The sequence below is a fragment of the Gavialis gangeticus genome, unplaced genomic scaffold (assembly GCF_001723915.1).
Source record: "Gavialis gangeticus isolate Ggan-Ray unplaced genomic scaffold, GavGan_comp1, whole genome shotgun sequence".
NCBI lineage: Eukaryota > Metazoa > Chordata > Crocodylia > Gavialidae > Gavialis > Gavialis gangeticus.
In genome coordinates this window covers 23,977,910-24,003,260 of record NW_017728996.1, presented here as the reverse complement: position 1 = coordinate 24,003,260, position 25,351 = coordinate 23,977,910, and the positions used below count along the sequence as shown (strand labels likewise).

Genomic DNA, 25,351 nt, shown 5'->3' with positions numbered 1-25,351 from the left:
CTGGAAAAGCACAGGCTCAGGGGTGATCTGATGGCCACCTATAAGTTTGTCAGGGGTGACCACCAGTATCTGGGGGAACGTTTGTTCACCAAAGCACCCCAAGGGATGACGAGGTCAAACAGTCATAAACTACTGCGAGACCGTTTCAGGCTGGACATAAGGAAGAATTTCTTTACTGTCGGAGCCCCCAAGGTCTGGAACAGCCTGCCATCGGAGGTGGTTCAAGCACTTACATTGAACACCTTCAAGAGCAAATTGGATGCTTATCTTGCTGGGATCCTATGACCCCAGCTGAATTCCTGCCCTTTGGGTGGGGGGCTGGACTCGATGATCTTCCGAGGTCCCTTCCAGCCCTAATGTCTATGAAATCTATGAAATCTAGATGGAGAGGGGATTTAATAGCAGCCTTCAAGTACTTGAAGGGGGGTTCAAAAGAGGATGGAGCTAGACTGTTTTTAGTGGTGGCAGATGACAGAACAAAGAGCAACCATCTCAAGCTGCAGCAAGGGAAGTTTAGGTTAGATATTAGGAAGAATTTTCTTACTAGGAGGGCAGTAAAACACTGGCGCAGCTTACCAAGAAAGGTTGTGGAATCTCCTTACTTGGAGGTTTTTTAGACACAGCTAGACAAAGCCTTGGCTGGGATGATCTAGTTGGGGACGGTCCTGCTTTGAGCAGGGGGCCGGACTAGATGACTTTCTGAAGTCCCTTCCAACCCTAATTTTCTACAATTCTATGATTTGGATAATCTTTAAAGAAAACAGCTATAGAGAATGCAAATTATATGTTGCATTATTTCTCATGATAATTGGTAGAACAAACATAGGTTCAAATCTCGTTGTTCAAGCTGGAAGCTTTAATCATTATTAATAGCATGAATGGGATCACGAGTGTAAACAAGACTGTGTTTTGTGAGAGTTTGTATCCCAAATTAGGAGTAAATATAGTTATTACAAATCCAATGTTTTAAAACGTTAATGCTTAACAAAAACTGAATGCTTCACAGTTTATGTTCAACCCAAAAATAAAGCATGATCTTTCTCTAAAAGATCTCCGACAGGTAATGCTGAGTTTCATCCAAATGTCCTTCAGTAGTAGGACAAGTAACCATGATAATGGATGAGTAAGAAAAACTAACTACTACTGAACACCACCAGTCAGTGACATACATGTTGAAATAAAGCCATAAAATTCAAAAGCTATGGATCTTACTTTAGACTCATAACATTTTGTTCTGAAGCAGGCATAAGGGGACATCCTTAAGTAAGGAAGTAATGTCAGGCTTAATTATAAGTTGCTTGACTATTGACAGTGCAGCAACTGCACTACTTTAACTGCATTATTAAACAGAAAACATCTTTAGGGTGTATGTATGCTAGTTTTATTTATTTTTAATCTTTTATCTGTAAGTCTTTTACAATATGGCTAAAACTTACAAGACAACCAGTTCAATCCTTGAATTTTTCATACAGCTAGGTAAACCATTTATTTAGGATGCCTTATTTACCTATGAAATAGAACTCGTTTCTGCAAAGCCTTTTTAGCTGACAAGGATATAAAGGCCCCATATACCATTTTAGCCTTGTGGAGGGGAACAAGGAAATGTCACAAGCAGTGGACATCTACGATTTGTAGATAGTGGCAGCAGCACTGTGCCCCAACAGGGAGGGGTTTCAGCACATCCTGTCCATTCAAGGTACAGGCATGCACAAGAACCAGAAGTCTACCAGTGAAGATGCTCTGGGCTCATCTTCTGTACCCCAGGCCTGGGTGGCTACAGTATGCTTAGCCCTCTTTTCCCAACTGCAAGAGTATGCATTACAGTAACTGTGATAGAAGCCAGATTTGCAAATTATAGGTATTCAGTGTGGAAAGCCTTCAGAGGCTTTTGTGTTTTGTATATCTTGTTATAGGGAGAGGGCCAAGTGCTGTTAAGAGAATCGTCCGGAATGGGGTTTCCAATAGTCTTGACAGTCACCTGATGATAGGACTAGCATGCGTTTGTCATGTGTTTTTCTGGAGAATTCCTTCATGTAGACAATATTGAATTTAATCTCTGCAAAGGGACATAGTGAAAAATACGACTGGATTATTACAGTGATGGAACAGAACGTATCTTAATTCAAACATTAAGTTAGTAGTGTCAACCTAATCTAGAGCTTCATGTATGAAGCCCCACTTCAGAATTCTCCATTAGCATTCGACAAAACAAAATTCCTGTGGCTGGCACTCAGGTGTTACAAAGTATCATATAAATATGAAGTTTCATTAAGTTTCAAAGCCAGTTTTTCTAAAAGCACATACATGTAGGGCAGACCCTACACTAAAAGACTGCGGGACCTAAACCTGTTCAGCCTTCACAAGAGAAGGCTGAGGGGGGACCTGGTGACCGTCTATAAACTCACTAGGGGGGACCAGAAGGGTTTAGGGGAGACACTGTTTCTCCTAGCGCCCCCTGGCATGACAAGGAACAATGGACACAAATTATTAGAGAGTAGATTTAGATTAGACATCCGCAAGAACTACTTCACAGTTAGGGCGGCTAGGAGCTGGAACCAACTTCCTAGGGAAGTGGTGCTGGCTCCTACCCTGGGGATCTTTAAGAAGAGGCTTGATGCCTACCTGGCTGGACTCATTTGAGTCCAGTCTTTTCTCCCGCCCAGGCGGGGGGTCGGACTTGAAGATCTACAAGGTCCCTTCCAACCCGACTTCTATGATTCTATGAAGCAGGACCTGGCAGAGACCACAAATTGTAAAATATGAAACATAAATAATGTAGAACAACTGTTCCTATACTTCAAAAACATCAGTGCCGAGCAAACCTTGCTCCCTACGGAAGGGAATAGACTGACCTGTTGTGATACCAATACACAGGGCTACATCAGATTAGCCACTGAAATGCCCTGGTGGAGCTCTTAGCCAATCAGCCTCCGCAAGAGAAGTTCAAGGGAGAGCAGAATGTTTGTTCAATCTAAAAACCTAATTATGTAGCTCAGCATGTAATATAATGGTAGGAGTGATGCAAAAAACCCCAGCACAACAGCCTTTCCCTAGGGACTGGTCTGGTGCAGTTAAGTATCTAGCATTGCTGGCAATTTACTTTTTGAAGCTGTAAATACTCAAGCTTAGTGCTTGGTACACGTAAGGCAAGTAACTACACGTTCTCTGTGGTAATGCAGAGGTAGCCCACAGATTTTTTGTACTGATTCAGCAAGTCATAGGGGGACCAACATTCTATCCAATCAAGTGTGAAGATAGGCAGAAATTCACACCCAGTCCTTTTTCCACTGTTTAGACTGGAGTGGGAAGAAAAAAAACCCACAGATGAATCATCTCCATTCATTTTCCCTTCATTAGTAGCTTGGATCTTACCAATCATAAAGCCAATACTGTTGTGCAGACTGATCTGAGGTAGTATCATCTCCAGTATCTCAGAACAGTTTCCAATATCAAATAAAATATCTTCAAGCTACATTGGACAAATCATGATAATTAGGCATCAGCCAGGTACTTGAAGACGACTTTTAATAAAAACATCAATTGGAAATATGCAGCTTCAACTTAATTGAAGGTTAATTATAATTTTACATCTAACCCTTTCTGTGTAATATACAATTTGACAGAATAGTTTGCTGAGGCAGCAGATGCACCACTGATGTGTCCCCTGGTTCTACTTGCACAGTAAGCAGTCAGAAAACAACTGTGCACAATACCTGAACTAAACAAAGGGTCAGCACATGAACAAAACTAATACTAAAATATTTTAAGTGTCACACCAAAGTTTATATGGAAATCTCATACAATGGAGCAAGCAGCTAATAAAAAGCACAACAAATGGGTTGAAATGTATCCATTAACTACAGACTTTCTCAAAAGATTACAATTCTGTGGACTTAAATTTTTGAACAAATAAAAGCATCCCAAAATCCCACACAGCTAATGCATTGCTTTGAATGCAACTACACAAAGCAGTCAGATTTCCAAACTCAGATGAGGAGCAATGGGTGAGTAACCAGCATTTAAACTCAACATTTGGACAAATATATTTTCACAAGCCCTGACAAAAGCTCAGACACTTGTATTTGTATCTACCCTACTCTTAGGATCCAAACAGTCGTTACTCAGGTGGTAAATATTTATAGCATTATTTTCTGCTAAATATCTTGTTGGTACACCCTGAGATGCTTTGTTTTTTGAGTTAATTCATCTCAAAGCACACATATTTTAGAGATGGCCTCTTTACTGTACCTGCAATTAATAGTGGGCACATACCCTAACAAAACTTAAATGACCATCTGGTCAATAGAATTTGAGACTATGGTTTAGAAAGATGGATGTAAATTATGTGTCCCTAATGTTGATGAATATACAATTCTGGCCACAAAAAAAAAAGGCTAAACTGAAGTCCCATATCCCCATGAACCTTGTTAAATAAGCATTGAATGCATCTGGAATGCAAGGAGAGTGAGGAGGTGAGAGGATTCAGTCTGGACTTGATTACTGAACTGGCAAAACTTAAATTACATTTAAAGTATTTTTTTCCAGTCCCAGTTTGCAGCCCATGAAGCTTGTTTTCATAATTAAAAAATGACCATTTGCAAACCTGGGGAGCATTGCACTGTTTGGCAGTTAGTACATAAGGAATAGGATCTCTAATACTAGTACCAGATGCCACTACTTTTCTAACTTGTACAGCTTCAGATAAAAAAGGATTGTTCGCATCCCCCTTCTTCAAGGATTCCTTTTTGGCAAAACAACAAATGCTTAACCTTACTTATATTATACTATGACCTGGCTGGATAACACCACCCGCCTTGTTTTGCCTGGCCTTTATCCAGTAAGGTATTTGGTTCAACACAAGTTTTTGCATGGACTGGGAAGGATTATGGCTATACTTTTTTCATCTGGCCTGACATGTAGGTAGGGCCCCAATGAAAGATGGAATCATTGTGTAGCTGCTTGGTGAGCAAATCCCAGAATAAACTGAAGCAGGCAGAACCTCAGCTGGTGTAAATAGTCAGAACTGCACTGAAGCCATCATCCGAGGGTCTGCTCAAAGAAATCTTGATGATGTACAGACAACTTTGCTGCTACTTCAGAGCTTTCTCTGATCTAAATTCTTTTCAGTTCATCAGACATGAAGATTTATTTTTCAGGGCAATTTTTTTTGTCCTTTTTCATAACTCCTACATTTTCACTCTTTATCTTGCAGATCCTTTAACAGTTTCAGAATAGTCTGAGTATCATCATTCTGAAAGAGGAACTGCCTCTCATAAGACTGCTTTCGCTGTTTTTAGACCTCCTTATTCAAAGCTAATGTAGAAACTAATAACTTTATAAACTTATAATGCAAATTAAAGCAAACTGAGTCTGTGTCCACTCATTTCCAAATTACAAAATAAAAGTTAACACCAATAAAAGCTCACAAGCTAATACCTAGTACACTGCTATGTTATGAAATGCAGTTGAAATGCAGTTATTTGTAAGAACTGAACATGGGGACAATACTGTTTTTTGCCTAACTTTTTTCTCTCTTCGTGAGTAAGAATGTTCTTAGTTGTAAGGTGCTGCCCGCCCTACAGGTTAAAAGCAGGGACCCTGGTTTTCTCTATTTTAAAATCCCAGATTCTCTGGTAGTACCTCAAACTTGTCTGATCTGAAAACTGCAAAATCCATATTTTTCTGCAATTAATCAATAGGGCCACTATCACTATAACATATATTATGTGGTCTTATTGATTAATTGATTCTGTATTTTTATCATGCAAAGTCAGAGTTCTCCCAGCAAACTTTGCTCCCAGGACACAGCTGTCCCACCTGCTGGTTTGTGGTGCTGAGCAGCCCTCATATGTCAATGCCTCTGCCCATGCCACTGCCCATCACTCCCAAACCACAGACCTCCCTCCCTCCCCTGCTTGTGCCCTCACTCCCAAGCAACAGCCCCCTGGGCCCAGCCAGTCTCCTCACTCCCAAGGCACAGCCACCCCAGCCCTGCTAGTGCCCCTCACTTCTAACACACTGCCATTAGTGCACTACAGCTATAAAGCATTGTAGAGTAAATGTTTTTAAATGGCAATAATTACCAATAAAAAGATAAATCTCAAATATTTAAATATAAAAAATGGCAGGACTGTAATATACACTGGGGAAACTTGCAGTAAACAACTATACAGAGCAAACAAGAAATGAACACCCGTCTTCATAGAAAGAGTTACATAATTCACTGAAAAGAATAAGTTTATAAAGCATAATGCAGTGTACAAGGCGAATTAGCCCAAGGCAGAGCAATGAACTAATGGAATAGTGCTCAACTTTTTTCCTGGTGGGCTGGATGGGCAGTGCCAGGTAGGTCTTTGGGCTGGATCCAGTCAAGGATCCCAATCCAGCAACTGGGGCACACGGGTAGGCCACATACAGCTGAGAGGAGACAGGTGGAGGAGCAGCCCAACCCCAACCCAGCCACTGCAGAAGAGAGCTTGACCCAGCGTTGTGGTGGGGAGATGGCATGGCCCATCCCCCATCCAGCTTCAGGGAGCAGGGAGGATGGGTGGTGGGTGGGGAGGGGACAAGGGCATGGCCCAGCTCCAACCTGGCATGTGGGGTTTGGAAATTTGGCATGTGGGAGAAGAGCCATACTAATTGCCACCAAGCCCCCACTGCTAAATTTCCTGACCTGTAGGGAGCCCTATGGACTAGATGCAATGGCTCTGAGGGCCACATTTTGCCCTTGGGCTGAGGGTTGAACCAAACCCTCCACTTATGTATTTAAATTGTTTCCAATTATATGTCTTATTTCCAATGTCTTGGTTCTTCATGAGGGATCTATACAGCTCTCTCTCTCCCCAATTCTCTCCTTGTTAAGCAAAGTTTGAATTGAACTTTCAGGGGTGTAGGTTGTAGCCATGTTGGTCTACTCTAAGGGCATAGGCAGACAAGGTTCTTTGGGTAAATCTGATATTTTTTATTAGACCAACTCAAATAGCTGGAAAAATTGTTCTTAGCAAGCTTTCGGGCACAAACACCCTTTGTCAGGCTGAGGAAGCATGTGCAGATGGTCTGTGTTCTTCCTGGATGGAGTGGTAAAGCAGCCAGAAGCCAGTTTTGCGTATGTACTGGCCTCTGGCTCCTTTACCACTTCATCCAGGAAAAGCACAGACCATCCGCACATGCTTCCTCAGCCTGACAAAGGGTGTTTGTGCCTGAAAGCTTGCTAAGAACAATTTTCCAGCTATCTGAGTTGGTCTAATAAAAGATATCGGATTTAGACAAAGAACCTTGCCTGTCACTTTAACTTTCAGGCACTTTACCCACTTTTTATGAATTAGCAATTTGGCATCAAGTAACACACAATTCTGCAATCTATACCAAATTATGGTTACAACTTAAGATAGGAAACTGTTGTTGTAGACTGAAAACTATCCTCTTCATTTCTATATAAAGGCACGGGGTCTAAGTCACTTGGTATTCTAAGATTTTCATGCTTTTTAATAATATGATCTGGTGCTAATGAAAAAGTCAGTGTGTTGCCAGTTTGTCAAATCTACTGGGAAAGATGTTCGTAGAAAACTTCAGCTCAAAATAAGAAAGAAGAAGTGCAAGAATGAGGGTTGTCTGAATTGCTCTTCCCAGTAAGGATCTTCTTTTTATTCAAAGTTCACTTGTAAGATGCATAGAATATAATTGCAATTACGACAACATAAAAAATTCAGAAATAACTGGACTGCTTTTCATTATTGCTTTGTGTGTGACTTACATGCATCACTAATAAAACCAGCATGACATTTACTATGGCATGTGATGCAAAGACGTTTTTAACTGGAGATTTGAACAGACTCTGGTAATGCAGTGGCCAAATTTATCCTACCCTTTATAGAATGTAGTCTGAAAGGTAATCTAAAATTCTGCTCACCGGTGCATGTGCATGGCTTCTAAGAATTCTCTAAGGGTACAGGTATGCAGGAGACCCAGGTTTGATTCCCAGAACCGCATATAACTACAGCCATCGAGGCACTGAACATCCAGGCTCAGTCTCGCCTTTGCATACTGTCTCAATGGTCTAAAGGAAGGATGGAGGGTCTACGCAGGCCCCACTCCTCCATACTCCTGCCTAGGCATACGCATCAAAGGTCCTGGTGACCTCTCACGTATACACCATGATCCAGAAGGATCAATGGTTGCCTACTACAGAAAGTTAAGGGGAACAGGATCTTACTACACACGTGAAAGCTCTTACTTCATGGCAAGTGAAAAGCAAAAGCATGGTAGCTTATTTCTCAGTGAAAGACTGCTAAACTATCATCATTCAACTTTCACTTACCACAAAATAAGACCTTGCAAGTGGGCAATCATCACAGAGCACCTAACGTTTAACTCACTGTAAAATGTTTGGTTGTTCCATGCACAAAGGATAGTTCATTTCAATTAAAAGTAACAGTTTCAACATTTTAAAAAATGAAAAAAATAAAGATTTGAGGGTTTTTTAGTTTATACACAAAACATTTAAATGTCTGTCTTATAGGGTGTTTATACATGTGTTCTGTGAGTGGGGGGGGCAGCGCTTTAATTAAAGCAGCTCCTCCAAGCCGCTCTAATTAAAGGACCAGGAGCGTCACATGTATCAGCATCCCACACTGAAAAACAGTGGTGGGGGCACTTTAACTCATACGAGCTTTAGTTAAAGTGCCCCCACTGCTATTTTTCAGCATGAGGATGCTGATACATGTGGATGCTGAAGCCTGCAGCAATTACTAAGCTCCAGAAGACTCAGTTAATCGCAAGTAATCACAGCTGCACATCTATAAGCACCCATATTGTTTAGAATAGCTCTTCTTACCTTGTTTTATTTTTAAATGCAGAAAAGCATTACATGTTATTTGCTATAACGATAAAAAGCAAACAGCTCCATGAGCCAAATACTGTATTATTTATTAACAGTGTAGCAGAAAGCCCCCTTTGAACATTTCCCTTCTAGACACAGATATAACAGAAGCCCCTTCTTGCCTGCAGCCCCCTCCTCCCCCACCCCCCACTGTTTTGGGCATTTCTTTTCCTTCTCTGTATTGGCAGAGAACTAGCACACTCATTACATGGATGTGGCAAGACTCAGAGCAAGCCAGAAAGCTGAAGTGGCTTTCTGTAGGAGAAACCTAGAAACTACATCTACATAACAATTAAGCTCAGTGTTACCAAAGAAAACAAAAGAACTAAAATATCCACTGCAAAGACTGTAAATACATCCTGTGCTAACCTAACTTGCTGTCCCCAGTAGCCTTTGATCCTCACTACCTCACATTGCATTTTTATATATTTCTCACAGTGCATTTTCATATTTCATCTGTCTCATCTTTACCATGGCATTTTCTATTTTGTATGTTATACTTTTAAACTCTTAAGGAATGTACTCCCTATAGAATAAAGTTACACCCTGGACCATTGTTAAAACTGCATTGAAATTGTAGTTGTAAAGTGATAAAATCTGTTGAGTGAATGCGAGTGAATGATGATCACCAGTAGACAATAGCCTAGCCAAAGGAACTCCATTTTAAGCTAATCAAGCTAAAGAACTGATTCCTGGAACTGAGCACTTGCCCTATGGACTATTTCTGTAACCCATGACAATACAGCCATTAAATCAATAAGTCAAGGATGGACTTTCGAAACTTCAGGTAGGAGCAGGCAGAGACCCCTGTGACTAACAGCTGTCAGGTACTACTCAAGACCCACGTGGGACAGTGACCCCCGGACTGGGTAGCAAAGATGATGCTGGGGAATCACACAAGTCTGCCAGAAAGGGATAAAAGGCAGTGAAGTGTGACCCTCAGTGGCACCTGACCTACCGAGACAGAAGGACAAGCAGGAGACCCCCTTCTGGAGAAGACATCACCTTGAAGGAAGCTGACCATCAACAGCAGACTCCAGGGCCTCGGATAGGTAGATATACTGACACCAGTGCTCACAATCACTACAGCAGCCACTACACACTATACTACATGGGTTTGAATGAGTGTGTGCGCACGTGCGTGTGTGTGTGTGTGCGCGCGCGCGCGCCAAGGTGACCAATACCACCCATAACTCAAAGTTTGCATTTATGATTTTACTGGTAACTTCACATCCCATCCAATAAAATAGAATTTATTATGATGCCGTGAGTTGGTCCTTTGTAGCCAACAACAGGATTTTGGTTTTTAGAGATTTAACCCAAAGAGATCTTTTCCAGTCAAAGAAAATCATATGGCCATCAAGAAAAGAGACTAAATAAGTGGCTAAATATGTTTTTAGTTAAACATAAGCCTTCACACACCCATAGTTCCAGGAGAAATGCAGCATAGTGATAAAGGACTGCTGAAATATCCCTCCAACTTACTCAATCACTGCATCTTCCATCAGCCATAACTTTTTAAAGGTCCCCACACTAAGACATATTGCAATCATTCAGTTTAGAAATAACAAGAGCATAGACTTTGCAGTGAAACAGAAGTTGGCAAATCAACTGAGGAAGGGTATTAGGAATTCAGTGTACTGATCACTGAAAAAAGCTAGGTTCTCATAACTTACGTTACCTGACCTACATCCTCTCACTCTCCAACTCTGTATAGAATCAGTTCTGACCAGACATAACCATTTAAAGATAGAGTGATTTCTCTTAGCGTTTCTAAGCAGAAGTCCAACAGAAATTAATGAAGTTTTATGCGCAAGGAGGCAGCAAAAATCAGGGCCTTAAATAAGAGAAATTCCTTATCTGATGAAGTCCTAAAACTAGAATAACTCCAGGGGAATAGTTGAGTACACATCCTACTGAGTGGAGTGGGGACACAGTCAAGATAGATATCTCTGTAAGGAATTGTAGAAGCCAAATAAATCTTTCAATTTTAATTTGATTCTTTAAATTTCTTGATAAAGTGGTTTTAAAGGAAAAGTGTTTGGTAACTAAATCAAAATATCTAGCTTCAACTTTTCTTAAAGATTTCAAATGGAATCCAGGCATTCTTGTATTCTCAAACCCTCAGCCTTGGATTTACTTCAAGCACTCGTCTATATTGCAACTGGAACCAAAATAATGTAAACAAATTATAATTCACAAGTTCAGTTACTTCTGTTCAAATCTCTGTCGATAATCAGTCTTCGGTCAATTTCCAGCCATAAGGAAGTGCTATACCTATTTTGCAGCTAGGCGCAAAAAAAACTTAGGTGCAGCTCCACAAAGGTATTTAAGCACAGACCTCTGCACAAGGATAGAAAAGAGATCCGTGTAGAGTAGGGAACTGAACCATGTCCCCCAAGACCCACAGGACAGCTTTCCTTTATTTAAGCACTAAAATCAGTAGATTTAAAAACATGTTAAATTCTTTGTTGAATCAGGGCCAATGTGACTGACCTGAGGCCCAAAAAGGGAACCAGATAACAGCAGCAGGATTAGAACTCAGACATTCCTAGCTGCCCAGGCTATTTCTATCTTCCTATGAATGTAGTACACCTTTCGTTCAGAATGACACTGCATCACATAGTGCAATATACCCAGATATCAGTATTTTGGACCTTCCTTGTAACAGGATTTATCTGAATATAAGATGACCCTGAATATAAGACAACCTTCCCTCCAATAATTAGATTCTATATATGGAAAAATTATACATGTATTATAATTTTCCAAGTATAGAATCTAATTATTGGAGGTTTGCCCTAAATTTGTCCCTCTGACACTGCAACAGCCCCTTTGTCCTCTGCCCCACCACTCCCAACTTTTCTTCTGCATCCCTATCCTCCCCTCCCTTTACTGCCAGACTCTGGTCTTCTGAGCACATGGAAGCAAGGAGAAAATTTGAAAACATTGACCTTGAAATAAACTCATCTGTACTAATTTTCATAGAGTACCCAAGACTTTTTTCATGCAGAATTGATGAGTTTTACCTTTTTTGAAACCTGCAAGTTTCAGCACAGGTCCCCCATGAACACAATTAAGCAACACTTTTACATCTACTTACATATAGTGCAAACTATGCATGATACTAGCCCAAAGCTAAAAAGTTAAAAAAGGAATTTAAAAAATCATGGAAGATAGATCTATTAATAGCCATTGAACAGAATGGTTGGTGATATTTCCTCTGGCACCCCTAAACCAATAATGGTGGGGACTAAAAAATAGGGGAGAGATGACTCTAGATATGATCCAGTTCAAAATTATTCCCTAAAGCATCCACTTCTGCTACCAACAGAGACAGCATATTCAGCTAGATGGACCACTTGTCTGACCCAGTATGGCACTTCTTATGTTTTAAGGTATAACTGGTCAGCAGTGCATGCTAGGCAGTACTGCATCCTCTACACCCTGCCTGTTCCCTGTAGTGACTCTAGTTCCAGCAATGGGGAAGGCAGAGCAGCAGCAATGGTGCAGAAACAGCAGGTGGAGATTCACTGCTGCTGTAGGAAACATCACTTCCACATGCGTGTCAAGCAGCCAAAAGAACATTTTTAACAGCAAAAAAAAGGTTGTGATCTCCCCTGGCAGCAATCAACTCCCAGCTGCTGCTGTATGTGCCATTGCTGCTTCTCTGTCCTCCCTTCTGCTGGAGTGGGAGCTGTGGGATGCTGAGGGCAGGGACAGACAGGTAGCACAAGGGCTCGTGCCCTGATCACCTGCCCATCATTATATTTTTGTGCAAAGCCTACAACTAACAGTCAAGTTGTACACAATCTGTTACATAGTGAGAAAATTGGTTATAATTTTTAGCAGAGACAAGTAAGGCAAGACAGGAAGAAACAAACAACACAGGAGATGATAATGAAAGAAGTTTCTAAGGACATATTTGAAGAAAGAGAGTGAGAACACAGAGTTAACTCCTAGCCCCACTGAAGTCGATGACAAAAAATTCACTAATTTCAAGCGTCAAGATTTCACCCACAGTGACCAGGAAAAAGGGATACTGTTCTAAACAGGTGCAATGAGAAAAGAAAAACTGAAACGGGAATAGAATAAAAAGATGAAGGGAACAACAAAGAGAAAAGTATATGCAGGTGCAGCAAAGGGCAACAGTGGTGATATAAAATTAAGGCCTTCTCTACAAGTTAAACCCAGCTACACATTCAACCAATTAATGGTGTGATAAAACAAGCAATAAGCCATAAAGTTATTGCACAATAATTCTGTAATAACTTGGTAGCTTGTTCTAATCACATCATTAATTAAAGGTGTGGCCAAGTGCTGGAAGCCCCACCAAATGAGATGCTCCCAGCCACAGGGGTGCATGACCCACTGCAAGCTCCACTATTGACAAGACTCACAGTGGTGGCGGCATTCCCATCAAGGCAGCAGGGAAAACATGTAGAGGCTCCAACTAACACTAAAAAATAAGAAAGCCAGCTCTGATGCCATCCCAGGGCAAGGCTAAGACCATTATTAGCTGATTGGCATCCCAGCCCCAAGACCCTACTGGAGAGCTGAACCAGCACACGTCTAAGTGGGGGGAAAGGTGGGCAGGTGCTCCCAGGTACTGAAGGGCCCAAGAATTCCTGGGACATGTGTGATCGAGACCCTGAAGCCCTGGGAGCACCTGCCCGGGGCAACTGGAGAGCATGGGCAGTTCCAGGCTGCTCATACCTTAAAACAAACAGGCATCTACTAGGGCTGTGCGAAACTTCAGTAGCTGATTCAATTCAGAGGAGATATGGCCCAATTGGGAGACCAAATCTCTGAATTCAAATTGAATCAGGAGACCAACTAAAAGCTCTGAATCCATTTGGAAAAAAATTTGGAAAAGATTTAGCGATTCAGCCACAGACTAAACAAGGCAGCTGACAGTTGCTTCCAGCTGGTTAATCTGTTGGGGTTGGGGGAGGGAGGAGGGAAGGGGCGTGGGAGAAAGAGAGATTGGGGCTAGGACAAGCTGCCCAGTCAGGGCAGGGGGCACAATACTCGGGGAGGGGGGGCGAGGGATGTGGGTGCAGCAGTGTTGGGAGTGGGGGCTCTGCCCTGCTGTCACTTGCCCAGTGGGCAGAGGGGGCGGGATGCAGGCGCAGCTCATTCCCGGCGGAAGGGGGCAAGTGGCAGCATGGCATGGCCTCTGCTCCCAGTGCTGCCATGCCTGCATCTGGTGCCCTCCACGCCAGCTGGCAAGTGGAGCAATGGCAGACCCCTGCTCCCAGCACTGACCAAGGTGTGGCAGGGCTATGCCCTGCTGCCGCCGGAGCAAGCCGTGCCTGCATCGTGCCCCAGTGCACCAGTTGGGCAAGCAACAGCAGGGCAGAGCCCCCACAGCTCCCACCACTGGGGCAGAGGCAGGCACAGCTGGAGGAGCCTTGGGAGAAGCCCCCACAGCTGCCTTGCCTGGCCCCATCCTCCACCCAGCCCACCCCCCTCCCAGCACTTAAAACAAAAATAACACCCTGCATTCACTGGCTGCAGGAGCAGCGATTGGGTCCCCTGGGTGCTTGTGGCAGAGCACTCACCCCATGCAGCACAGGGCAGTGGGGGGCAGCAGGGATCATCCCCCTGTGCAGCACCCGCACAGCAGCTGCCCCATGGCACAGGTGCAGCATGGCTCAGCAGGGTGCCGCACACTGTCTGGGAGCAGTTAGCCAAAGCCTGGCAGCACTCAGCCTCAGTGACCCCAGCTCCCAGACAACATGTGGCACCCTATCGAGGCATGCTGCACCCGCATGATGCAACAGCTGCCATATGGGTGCCAAGTGGGGGGGTCTATCCCCACTGCCCCACGCTGCACAGGGGGGCTCTGTCACAAGCACCCAGAGGCCCCAATTGCCACTCCTGAAGCCAGTGAGTATGGGGTTTTTTTTCTTTTTTTTTTAGTGCCTGGACTAGGCTGGGGCCAGGTGGGAGAAGGGGCCACGCAGGGCAGCCATGAGGGCTTCTCCTGCGCCTCTCCCTGGCCAATCCAAATCACCAATCTCTCCAAATCAGCACTGAATCTCCCAAAGTTGATTCAGTCGAATTGATTCAGGACAGTATTCCAAATCTCTTAATCGAATCACTGTTCTCTGAATTGGCTGAATCTGAATTGAATGCTTTGCTATTCACACAGGTCTAGCATTTACCACTAAACAATGGAACAAACCGATACTTCACAGCCACAATTTTAGGCATCTGTCAAATGATAAGGGGCACTGACATCTGTTTGCTTGGCCTTTATACCAGCATAACATTTATTTTGGTGGCATAAAGACAACATCTGTTTCCACCCATAGCGGTTTTCTGAGTGAGCAACTTTGTCTCATCTGTTCTAAGTAATGACCAAAATGCTACCTTTATTGTAAATGATGTCATCTTCACCAATAAAACCAATGATTCCAAGTTATCTATTTTAACCAAAGCTTTTAAAACCAGAATCAAGTATTCATATAAAAGGCCTCATACTATAAGATTTTAAGTACTATTTTGAGGACAAAAAGAACAGCAGTTTTCCATTTAAAGATAAGTCCATTTACATTATAATTTTAAAAAATTGAAGAAATTCTTCTTAATCACACACACATCTTGATTTAAGCACAAAAACAGAAAGCTAAGATAAATCTGCCTGTACCATAAAGTTCAAAGCCAGTTTCCAATGTCAAGTTTCTCAAAATACTGTGTTGTTCTAATTTAGGTTTTGAGGATACATCCATCTAAAAATATATATAAATAAATTTTCAATCTTAATTTATATTGATCAAAAATTTCTAAATTTCTGTCTTTTCAGCAATGTTTCCAAATATCCAGGTTGCAACAGAGTTTAGAAATTAGACAGGTTGCCAAGTGCAAATGAAAGGGAAAGTTAAGGTTCCAGTATGTTTATTTTACATCTCAATAGATTTGTTTCATTAGAACTGGTGAGCTCCAGGATTTAAGACATGATGGGAACTTGCCCAAACTGACTGCAAAGTATAGCATTACAAAAACTAAGTGGCAAGCAAGAGAATACAGTGTGTAGAGAAAAACAAAGATTACTTAGTAATGACTGAAAAAAGTATGTGAAAACTGCACAGTAAACTATTAAACAAACAATGGAAAAACTAGCTGCTGCTCTTTCTGCTAGCCTTGAACTTGGACTGTAAAATTCAAAAAGAACCTTCAAAGCAACTTCTGACATTTCTAAGTAGACCATATCCATAAAATATATTGAAATGTTTATACAGAAGGTGCTACAATGAGTGAAAAGCATCTTTACTCACCACCGAAAGATAATATTTCCATACTAGCAATTCTAGTCACTACCTCATATATTTGAAACAAAAATAAATTAAAGGATTGAAATAGATGTAATAGACTGGTTACATGAATATTTGAATGAATGTGTGAGGATACAAGCACAATGATTTAAAATTTTAAAAAATCCCCAAAATAAAGAAGAGGCCATGAATTTTTCAGGGCCCAAATAGCCCCCCACCCCCAATCATTTACCATAATCAAATCTCGTTCAAATCAGTTAAAATTTGAATTGTGACCTACACTAGATCAAACAAGGTAAGTGCCAGTACAATTCTTCTAATCTTACCACAGGGGAGAAAACATTTGGACCTTTTAACTATATAACTTCATAGTCTGAAAAGACAAAAGATTTGTTATTAAGATGATCTCAAAGTTTAAATGAACAGCTTCTTACTTGCCATCTATGAGCACTTCAGACTGTCGATTGTTCACCTGGTTATCAGTTTTATGGCGAAACTGCAACAGTAAGACATAAAAACACTCATCTTTTGATTATGGAAAATGAACATCTAGTATTTGATCAAGAAAAGCACTGAAGAACATATGTAACTTTAAGCACTGATGAAATCTCATTGAATTAAACTCTAGCCTGGCTGAAGTGAAGGAAATGTACTTAAACGGAAGAAGATATGAATGACTGGTGCCTCCCAAGACTGGGGGGACACCATTTGTAGTTGGCGGCAAGTGGGGACCACCCGCAGATGCCAGGGGCAGCTTCGGCAGAGGCCAATCTCAGAGGGGGCACATGCCCCCACCACGCATCACCTATGGGAGAAAATATCACTTGTTGATTTTATATATTCATGACAAAGATATACTTCATTAAATTAATGTTCAGTAGTTTTCTCTTTAAAAAAAATACAGCATGTACTTGTCCACAATAATTTCATTAACACATAGTCTTAATGGAGTGTCCACAACCTTTCTGAGTGGCAGACCACCAATTCCCTGCTGTTCTAACCTTTCCCCACTTCTCAGATACTGTAGCTAATGCCAATGGGGAATGGGGAATTTGATGAAGGCACAGTGCAGGAGGCCTTAGCTGGTCACTTTAATGTAGCCCCTTTAAAGTGTCACTCTAATACAGCCACTATAAAAGAGGCCCCTTTACATTTGGTCTCCCATACCCCAACCAATCTCACAGGAATTTTGTCTTCTCTTAATTTGCTTATCCAAAATGCCCCCTGGTAACACTAAGTAATTCCTCTCATTTCTTTATGTCTCTAAAAAAAAATATTTACTGCACCTTAATTATTGCTTACAGCCTTAACATTTTTAGATAATTTAGTCTTTCCTCATAAATAAATGCATTCAACTTCAACTTATTTCTGTTGTTTTTATTCTCTAGCATTCTGAAGTAGCTGAAATTTAGTTCCAGCATTCTCTTTCTTACCACATGTCCACTCAGAAACATCAGTGTTTCTGATTATTTTTCCTCGTATGTTTTCAGCAAATTGAATTTCATTTTGATTTTTCCTGATCTTTTTTCTAGGTGAAGTCCGTTTGCATTATTCACCTCTTTGCAACTACTTTCAGCTTGGTACCAAACTGTATTTGAATTGTATTAATATGCATTTTAAGATGTGTTCAAGTTGGTTAAGATATTTAACACAACCTAATCTGTCACCAGTCTTAGACATATTTCTAGCAACCTCCACCAATTCAATACATTGCCAGTTATTAGCAATGAATTATCTGCAGCCATTTAGCCTGTTTTCAATACAAACAGAATTGCTAAAAAGCCAGGAAAGTTTCATTCCCTGTATTTCCTCCACCCACAGATTAACAGGATCCTTTCTTATGGCTACGGTGACCATATGTCCCAGTTTAGCTGCGACAATCCCGAATTTCAGAAGCTGGTTCTGGCCAGTGCTGAGAATTATAATGGGCATCCTGAAAACAGTCTGGCCATAAGTCAGAATGGCATGAAACACCTCCCAGGCAGGTGGACAGGCAATGCTGCCTGCCTGGCACACCATCCTGCCCCCACCAACTTGTGAGCGGTGGGGGGAAGGGGGGAAGGGCAGCGTCCCAGATGTCCCCGATTTCCTTATGGTCAGTCTACCTATGGCCCCAATTCAGCCAAGTTTTTAAAAAACACACCTTACAAAAAGTACAAGAATGTTCCATTTAAATTAAGTACACTTCAGTATCTTATTAAAGAGAGATTTATATATTCTTACTTAAAATACCTTAATCTCATTTGGGTTAAAATAATTTCTATTGAGCAAGCAGCCTAGTTATAAGAAAAATATAAATAAATTCTGCAACAATTGTTCAAAGCAATAAGCTTGAACACTACTCAGTGTAAATTAAGGTTGCAGAATATAGCTTGGCATTCTTTACTCTCAATTCACTGGCTAAAACAGGCTCTTTCCATTTCTAAGACACATGCACAATACTTATTTTATTAAAAAGTCATTCTTGGCCCAATATTCAATCACCATTACATTTTATGACTTTCTTTGAAGTGGGGACATATAAAATAACATATTTTTGAGAAACACTTTGTTATGCCATGAATTTTTATTCTCTAGAAAAAAATTACCTACTGCTGACAATGGTTTTATACTAATAATGCACAACAAAGAAATGTAAAAAACCCAACTTTTTATCATGCATCTTTATTTAAATGTAATGATACAAATTGATGGTTTCTTTGAATTTATTGCTATCTTGCTTCACTCAAACATGTTTGTCCTACATATTAATGGTATAAACTGTAAATTTAATTTATGCTGTTCATTTATGAGACTCATTCCCTTTTTAGTACTGACTTTTAAGGAAAACCTTGAATTGGAGATTTGATAGGAATAATCACAGTTCAAGACTTAATATTGTTTTGGAAGAATAATGTTGCTCATCCATTTTTGTGGTTGATTTTACAGCACCTTGGTTTGTTAGCATCATTTATTTTTTATACAGATGAAAGATTGCAAAACAGATTTGGTTACTGCTTTGGTTATTGTACCTGGTGCTGGAGATAGGTCTGGTACTACCAGGCTTGAGAGCCTGAGGACTCAACAGACCTGGGCTTACAGACTGAGAGACTGGCCTTAGTGAGTATGCACACTTGGGAGCCACCCTTCTGTTCCTGCCCGCCACATATTGATTTTATTAAGCAAGCAGAAAGCTTCTTGTTGTAATAAGGTTCCACGTGTGGCTCTGTGGATGTTCTTTGCAGGGCCCCTGCCTCTCCTTTACCACGTCCACATGCCAACCAAGTATTCCAGGCCTCAGACCTGGTGTTCTTGTGAAAAGAGAAAAGAAAAAAAATACCCAAGTACCTAATGCCAGGTCAAGACCACCACCATGGTCTCTCAGTCCTGGGTTGGAGTTCACAGGACCTTCAACTCAAAGTCACCCTTCTGGTTTATGTAACTGCACTCTGGCCCCACCCATCTCCACTAAGCAGCAGCAGGGGGCAGGAGGGGGGCTGCATGACTGATAGGTCCAGCAGCCAATCACGAGCAAGCAATAGCAAGAGAAGAGGGCCACCAGGGCCCCTTGGCCAGAGGGGTAGGGGCCCCCTGCACTGGTCCACCCACAAAGAGGCTGCCCAGGCCCACATTCTGCCCATGAAATTGGCTGCAGGCACTGTTAATTAGGTAGGTCCCTAGTTATGAAAACTGCATCTATAGCAGTATTTTTTATGAACACTGTAATATTTGTTCAGCTAATTCTCTCAGTACTGTTAAGACAGTTTATGTAAGAGAGAGACAGCATCATCTAGTGATAAAAACTGGTGTGTAGAACAGGGGCAGGCAATCATTTTGAGTGGAGGGCCACTTACCCAGTTTTGCCAGGCTGCCAAGGGCCGCATGGGTAGCCCCGCCCCTTGACAGGGGCTCCACCCCTTGACAGGTGCCCCGCTCCCTGGTCATCATCTCGGGACCAACGTCCCAGGGCCAGCACTGATGGGGCCCAAAGTGGGGCTCAGGCTACAGCACGGTGGGGCCATGGGGCAGGCGAGGGGCCACTTTTCCCTGTGCTCAGCACCAGCTTGTAACCTGCCCCACTGCCAGCATGGCAGTGGGACTGGGTTACAAGGTGGTGCTGAGTGCAGGGGTGGGAGGGGAGAAAGCAGCCCCTCCCCGCCCCATGCCTGGTGCCCCGTGTTGCAGCCACTCTCAGCCTGCCTGGGGCTGCCTGTGCCTGCTCCAGACAGCCCCATGGGCTGCGAGCACCTGCAGTGCAGGGCGCTGAGCATGGGGTGGGTGAGGGACCGCTTTTCTCCATGCAGGGAAGGAGCCCAGGGAAAAGCTGAGCTGGGAGGGAAGCAGCCCCTCCCCTGCCCCACGCCCGATGCCCCACCCTGCAAGCACTCACAGCCCACGCGGGGCTGTCTGGAGCAGACACAGGCAGTCCCATGCAGGCTGCAAGCAGCTGCAGCACGGGGCACCAGGCATGGGTGGGGAGGGGCCACTTTCCCCACCCCGCACTCCTTCCCTGCCCGGGAGGGACCCCCCACTTACCTGAGCTTCCCGCGCTGGGACAACCACGTACTCCCAGCCCAGAAACCCCAGAAGGGGTTTCCAGCTGGGAGGCGGAGCTAGGCGGGCCCCGCTGTTGGAGTCCACTGGGCTTCCCCTGGGTCCCACTGCCCTTGGTTCCTGTCATTTTTGATAGAAACCAAGGGCAGAGAAATAGTAATTTTCCAAATTTTTTTAGGGGCCCTGCAGGCCAGATAGAATGGCCTCATGGGCCAGATCCAGCCCGCAGGCTGTATTTTGCCCACTCCTGTTGTAAAAGATGGGAAGCATGTCTGACACCAACTTCAACTTGTATGATCTTAGGAACACTATTTGAAATTCCTACCTTTTTACCCAGCTGTAAAATGAAGATATTTTGTATCTCCAAAGCTCTGAGTTCCTTGAATTAAAAAAAAAAATGAGCACAACGTGTCACCCTTTAATCCAGTGATTCTTAACTAGGGTGGCCACAACACCTTGGGGTACCTTGAGATCCTTTCAAGGGTGATGCATGGTGCCATACAATGTTAGCATTGTTAGAAGTGCAAATATGATTCACAAGATAAAGCCAGAGATTTCAAATAGGAATCCAAAAGCATTCAGACCTGTTGTGACCTTTCAGTGGTCTTTGCAACAGTAATATTGCTTTAGAATTACTCCATAGTCAAAAAGCAAGTAAAAAGTAAGAGCTGGCATTTTCCAGAGTGCCTTGAGCCTAAAAAGCTTGAGAACCACAGCTTTAATCTTATATAAAATACTTGCTTTCTTTTTCGCTTGTAAAATTCTGTCTGCCTGCAAACTAATAATACTACTTTACTAGCGTATTACTCTTGATTTCCTTTGCTTATCATGTTATATGCTAATCTCAGAAGCATAGTAAAATAAATATTACACCCAGATATAATCTGTTATACTACTGAAAACAATTTGGTTCCAATGTCCATTTGCTGGTTTGGAAAGCTTTTTGTATGGTTAAAGAGATTTGCTGAAGAATGTCAAACTAATTTCTCTGAGGAATCTCCAATCCAGGCCATTCAAGTCTGCTATACTGTTTAGAGTTATCAACTGCCTTTTAAATCCTGAGAGACTATCTTGTGCCATTGACAGCATGTTCTCTTAAATCTATGGGAATCAGAGTATTTTGATCAGAGAATACATGCCAAGCTGTCTTCCAGAGGTTTTCCTGTCCCTGTTGTTTCGTTTTGTTCAGTTTCCTTGCTTCTGTCAAAAATTCTTCTCTGCAAAATATTATAGGGTTTGTGGCTATAACTGTTCATATAACTAACAGGTTGGTCTTTGGTGCAATGTATTATTCATGAAGATGGGCTTCTGTCATGACTGACAACAACAGTAAGAATGTCAGTTCTGAACATTTTTCTAGAGGTTATCATATGAATAATTAATATGATTTCAACACTTTTACTTCAGCTTGTGAAAGTCATGTTTGAACTGAATATTTCTTCAAAGCATAGTGAAAATACCCTAGTGAAGGCTTGAACTACTACTGACTCATGCAGAACTAATGATCAGAGCTATATTAACTTCTTATTGCTGTAAATCAGTGATACAAGGTACAATTCATCATGGGTTTTGTGCTACAATGCTTACATAGATGCCCAATCCTGACCCAGTAAATAGTTTAAGTAGAAAACAGCTCCCCTGGCCCTGCCAGTGCCCCTTACTCCCAAGCCACAGCTCTCCCCACCCCAGCCCTGCTGGTGTCCCTCACTCCTGACCCACTGCCCCCAAGCCCCAGCCCCACAGTATATGGGACCAGGGTGGGGGTGTGGGGCATGAGGCGGCACGTGCCTCCCAAGATTTGTGCACCCACAGTGGGCACCGGGCTGCAGTCACCTCTACAGCCCAGCTGGCTGCACTCAGTGTTGGGTGACAGAGCAAGGTGGAGAGATTCATTGCTGCCACTGCTGCCAGAACTGCTGCACCAGCCATGCCACCAGCAGCGTGAGGAGCAACAGATGGGGGGAGGAGCTGTGCTGCCATCACCTTCTCCCACCATCAGCTGCTCATGTGCTGGGCCGCAGCTCTACACCACTGCTGTGGCCTGGCCACTGCTCTACCCTGGAGAGGAGGTGGAGTGGCAGGTAGTGTCATCTGTGCCTCTCCCACTCCCCTGACATGTCACCCATGCCCCTCCTACCCCCGCAGCCCATAGACTTACCTGTGGGTAGCTGCAGGAGCTGTTCTTTTTTCTGGCTGGCTGCCACTGGCAAGTGTGCACACACACATACACATGGTGGCCCCTGCCTAATTACCCTCCTTCTGCTCCCCACAGCCCCAAGCAGCCCCTTGCAGGCTGAAACTCTGCCAGTCTGCAAGGGAAAACTCACTATTTCCCATGTTTTTCTCCTTTAAAGAAGAATACATTTTTAAAGTTTGTTGATCCATTTTTTAAAGTTTGTTCATGACCCTTTCATATATTCTTGCAACCCACTTTTGGGTGATGACCCATGGGTTGAGAAATGCTGTGCTGGATCACACTGTTGAGTATCATTAAGCCTCAGTTCCAAATCACTTTTTTTTTTTAATTGGACTTTTTTGGGAACCATGTCATCTTGCCCATGAAGCTCCTGGAGAGGCCAGGAATTCAGGAGGGGTACTGTTCCATGCGGTCAGCATTCAGCCATGATTCTGGAAAAACCTTCTTCTCTTCATACTACCTCCTCCACCATATCCCCCCCTCCAAAAAAAAAAAGTGTGCATCTTATCTGAGGGCATGTGGTATGCAAGGGTTCATTCTAAACTTAAGTAACAACAGTAAATCCCTTTTTTGGATCATGTACATTTTTAGACATTGAAAACATGCCTGAATAATGACCAGATAAGCAAAACTATGAATACATGCACCCTGCTGTAAAGTAGAGCCCTAGAATCAATAAGTTAATAATTTGCTACACAGCAATTTATGCAACAGTCCATGAATAGATAAAGATGATATAAGAGTAAACTATTGTTGATACTCACATAGTCATCAGTGGCATCTTTTACAGCAGTAATGGTTAATACTAGTGCTAAAGGCACAATGGTAGTAAACCAGGACAAGGATGATATTTCTGGGATCAACTACAAGAAAGACATTTTTAAAATAAAAAAAAGTATAGTAAAAATATTCCAGAAATATATTCAATTTAAATCATTTCCTTGAAAATTACTAGTAGCTCAAAAAATTATTAGGTTTTTGTCTAAATCAGGGGTCAGCAAGGTTTTGCAGTGAGGGCCCGCTTTAATGGAGCTTAGGTCTGAGAACAGGACTCTTCCAACCTGGCCCATGCTGCCAGGGCTGGAACCAGAGTCACCTGAGTCAGTGGGCCAGATCCAGCCTGCAGACCAGAGGTTGCTGACCCCTGATTTAAATAACAGACATTGGTAGGCTAGTTTATTTGTATTGTTAATAGTTATCTCAGAAGGTTTATGTAGTCTGATCTAAATAGAATAATTTAAATTATTTGTTTGTCTCATAACATTGACTGAGCTATAAAAAACAACTGTTGCATCTCTTTACTAAAAGGCTAGAATATTATCAAATATACTAGTGAGAAAAAGGAAGTTATACATTGTTAGCCCTAAATTTAGGACTCAGATACCTTGTCCGAGGGTGTGGGAGGGGAGGGGAGAATGGGACCCAGGGGGGACCCACCCTCAGACCAACCACAACCTTTCCATTTGATAATAGGCAAACTTATTGATACACAGTGATAACAGAAAAGAAGCGGTACAATCAAGCAATTCTATATATCTACCAAATCGTAGGGCTGTCATGAAAGTCAAAGTTCAACTGACTAGGAAGCAGTCTTCATTCTGAGGCTTTCTCATGTGTCAGATGTCAGCAGCCTGGAGGTGGGATGCTGAGCCCCCTGCCCCCCAGTGAGGTGGATCAGACAAACTGGTAGTGTATCCTCTGTCCATGGTGGCCTCAGGGACCCTCCTGGGAGACAGGGACAGGGATCCCTCTCAAGGACCCTCTTGGAGAGAAGGACAGGGAGGAACACGGATGGAGGGACCCTTTATTACTCTCAAGCCTCTGCTTTTGTATTCTTCTTCCCTCCTGATGACTCTTGATCCATGGCTGTCTCTGATTGGTATCTGTGTTCATCACACCTCCACATAGCTCATCACATGTACACATACTAATGTTGTCTTTCCGGGCCTTCTCCTAATTTGGTCTGTTCCCCCGCTCTGGAACCATGTTAGCTGGTGCCACCCTATCTCATGGAACAGTATGATACATGCCCCCAGTTTCTCAGGTTGTGTGTATATCCGTTGAACCTGTTGTGTTAGACAGCCTGTCTGCTTTGAAGGCTGCATGAAACTGTGTGTGCGAGACCCAGACTTTTTTAGAAATCAATTAACCCCTGCTGCCTGTCCTGAACCATTCTAATGCATATACATATACCTATAAGCCAATTCCCAAAAACACCCATCCCATCCCAACAAGAAGCAAGGGGGGCAGGAGCACCCAAAAGCCCCCCTGGCTCACCAAGGGCATCCAGGAATGCCTGATTGTCAAAAAGGCGGCGTACAACCAGTGGAAGGGGGGTGCTATCTCCAAAGAGGAGTATACCTCCTCTGCTCGGGCCTGTAGGGGGGCTGTCAGGAAAGCTAAGGTGGACATAGAGCTAGGACTAGCGTCCAAGATCAAAGATAACAAAAAGTCCTTTTTCAA

General features: G+C 42.7%; 1 protein-coding gene across 1 annotated transcript in view; it reads right to left on the bottom strand.

Annotated features, from left to right (window-relative positions):
• The window catches only part of ATP8B4 (ATPase phospholipid transporting 8B4 (putative)), a 247,388-nt gene that overhangs the window by 150,837 nt on the left and 71,200 nt on the right, over nucleotides 1-25,351 (bottom strand). The window contains 2 exon segments of the mRNA XM_019504155.1: nucleotides 16,593-16,654; nucleotides 23,653-23,751. Coding sequence (XP_019359700.1) covers nucleotides 16,593-16,654; nucleotides 23,653-23,751 — 161 coding nt within the window.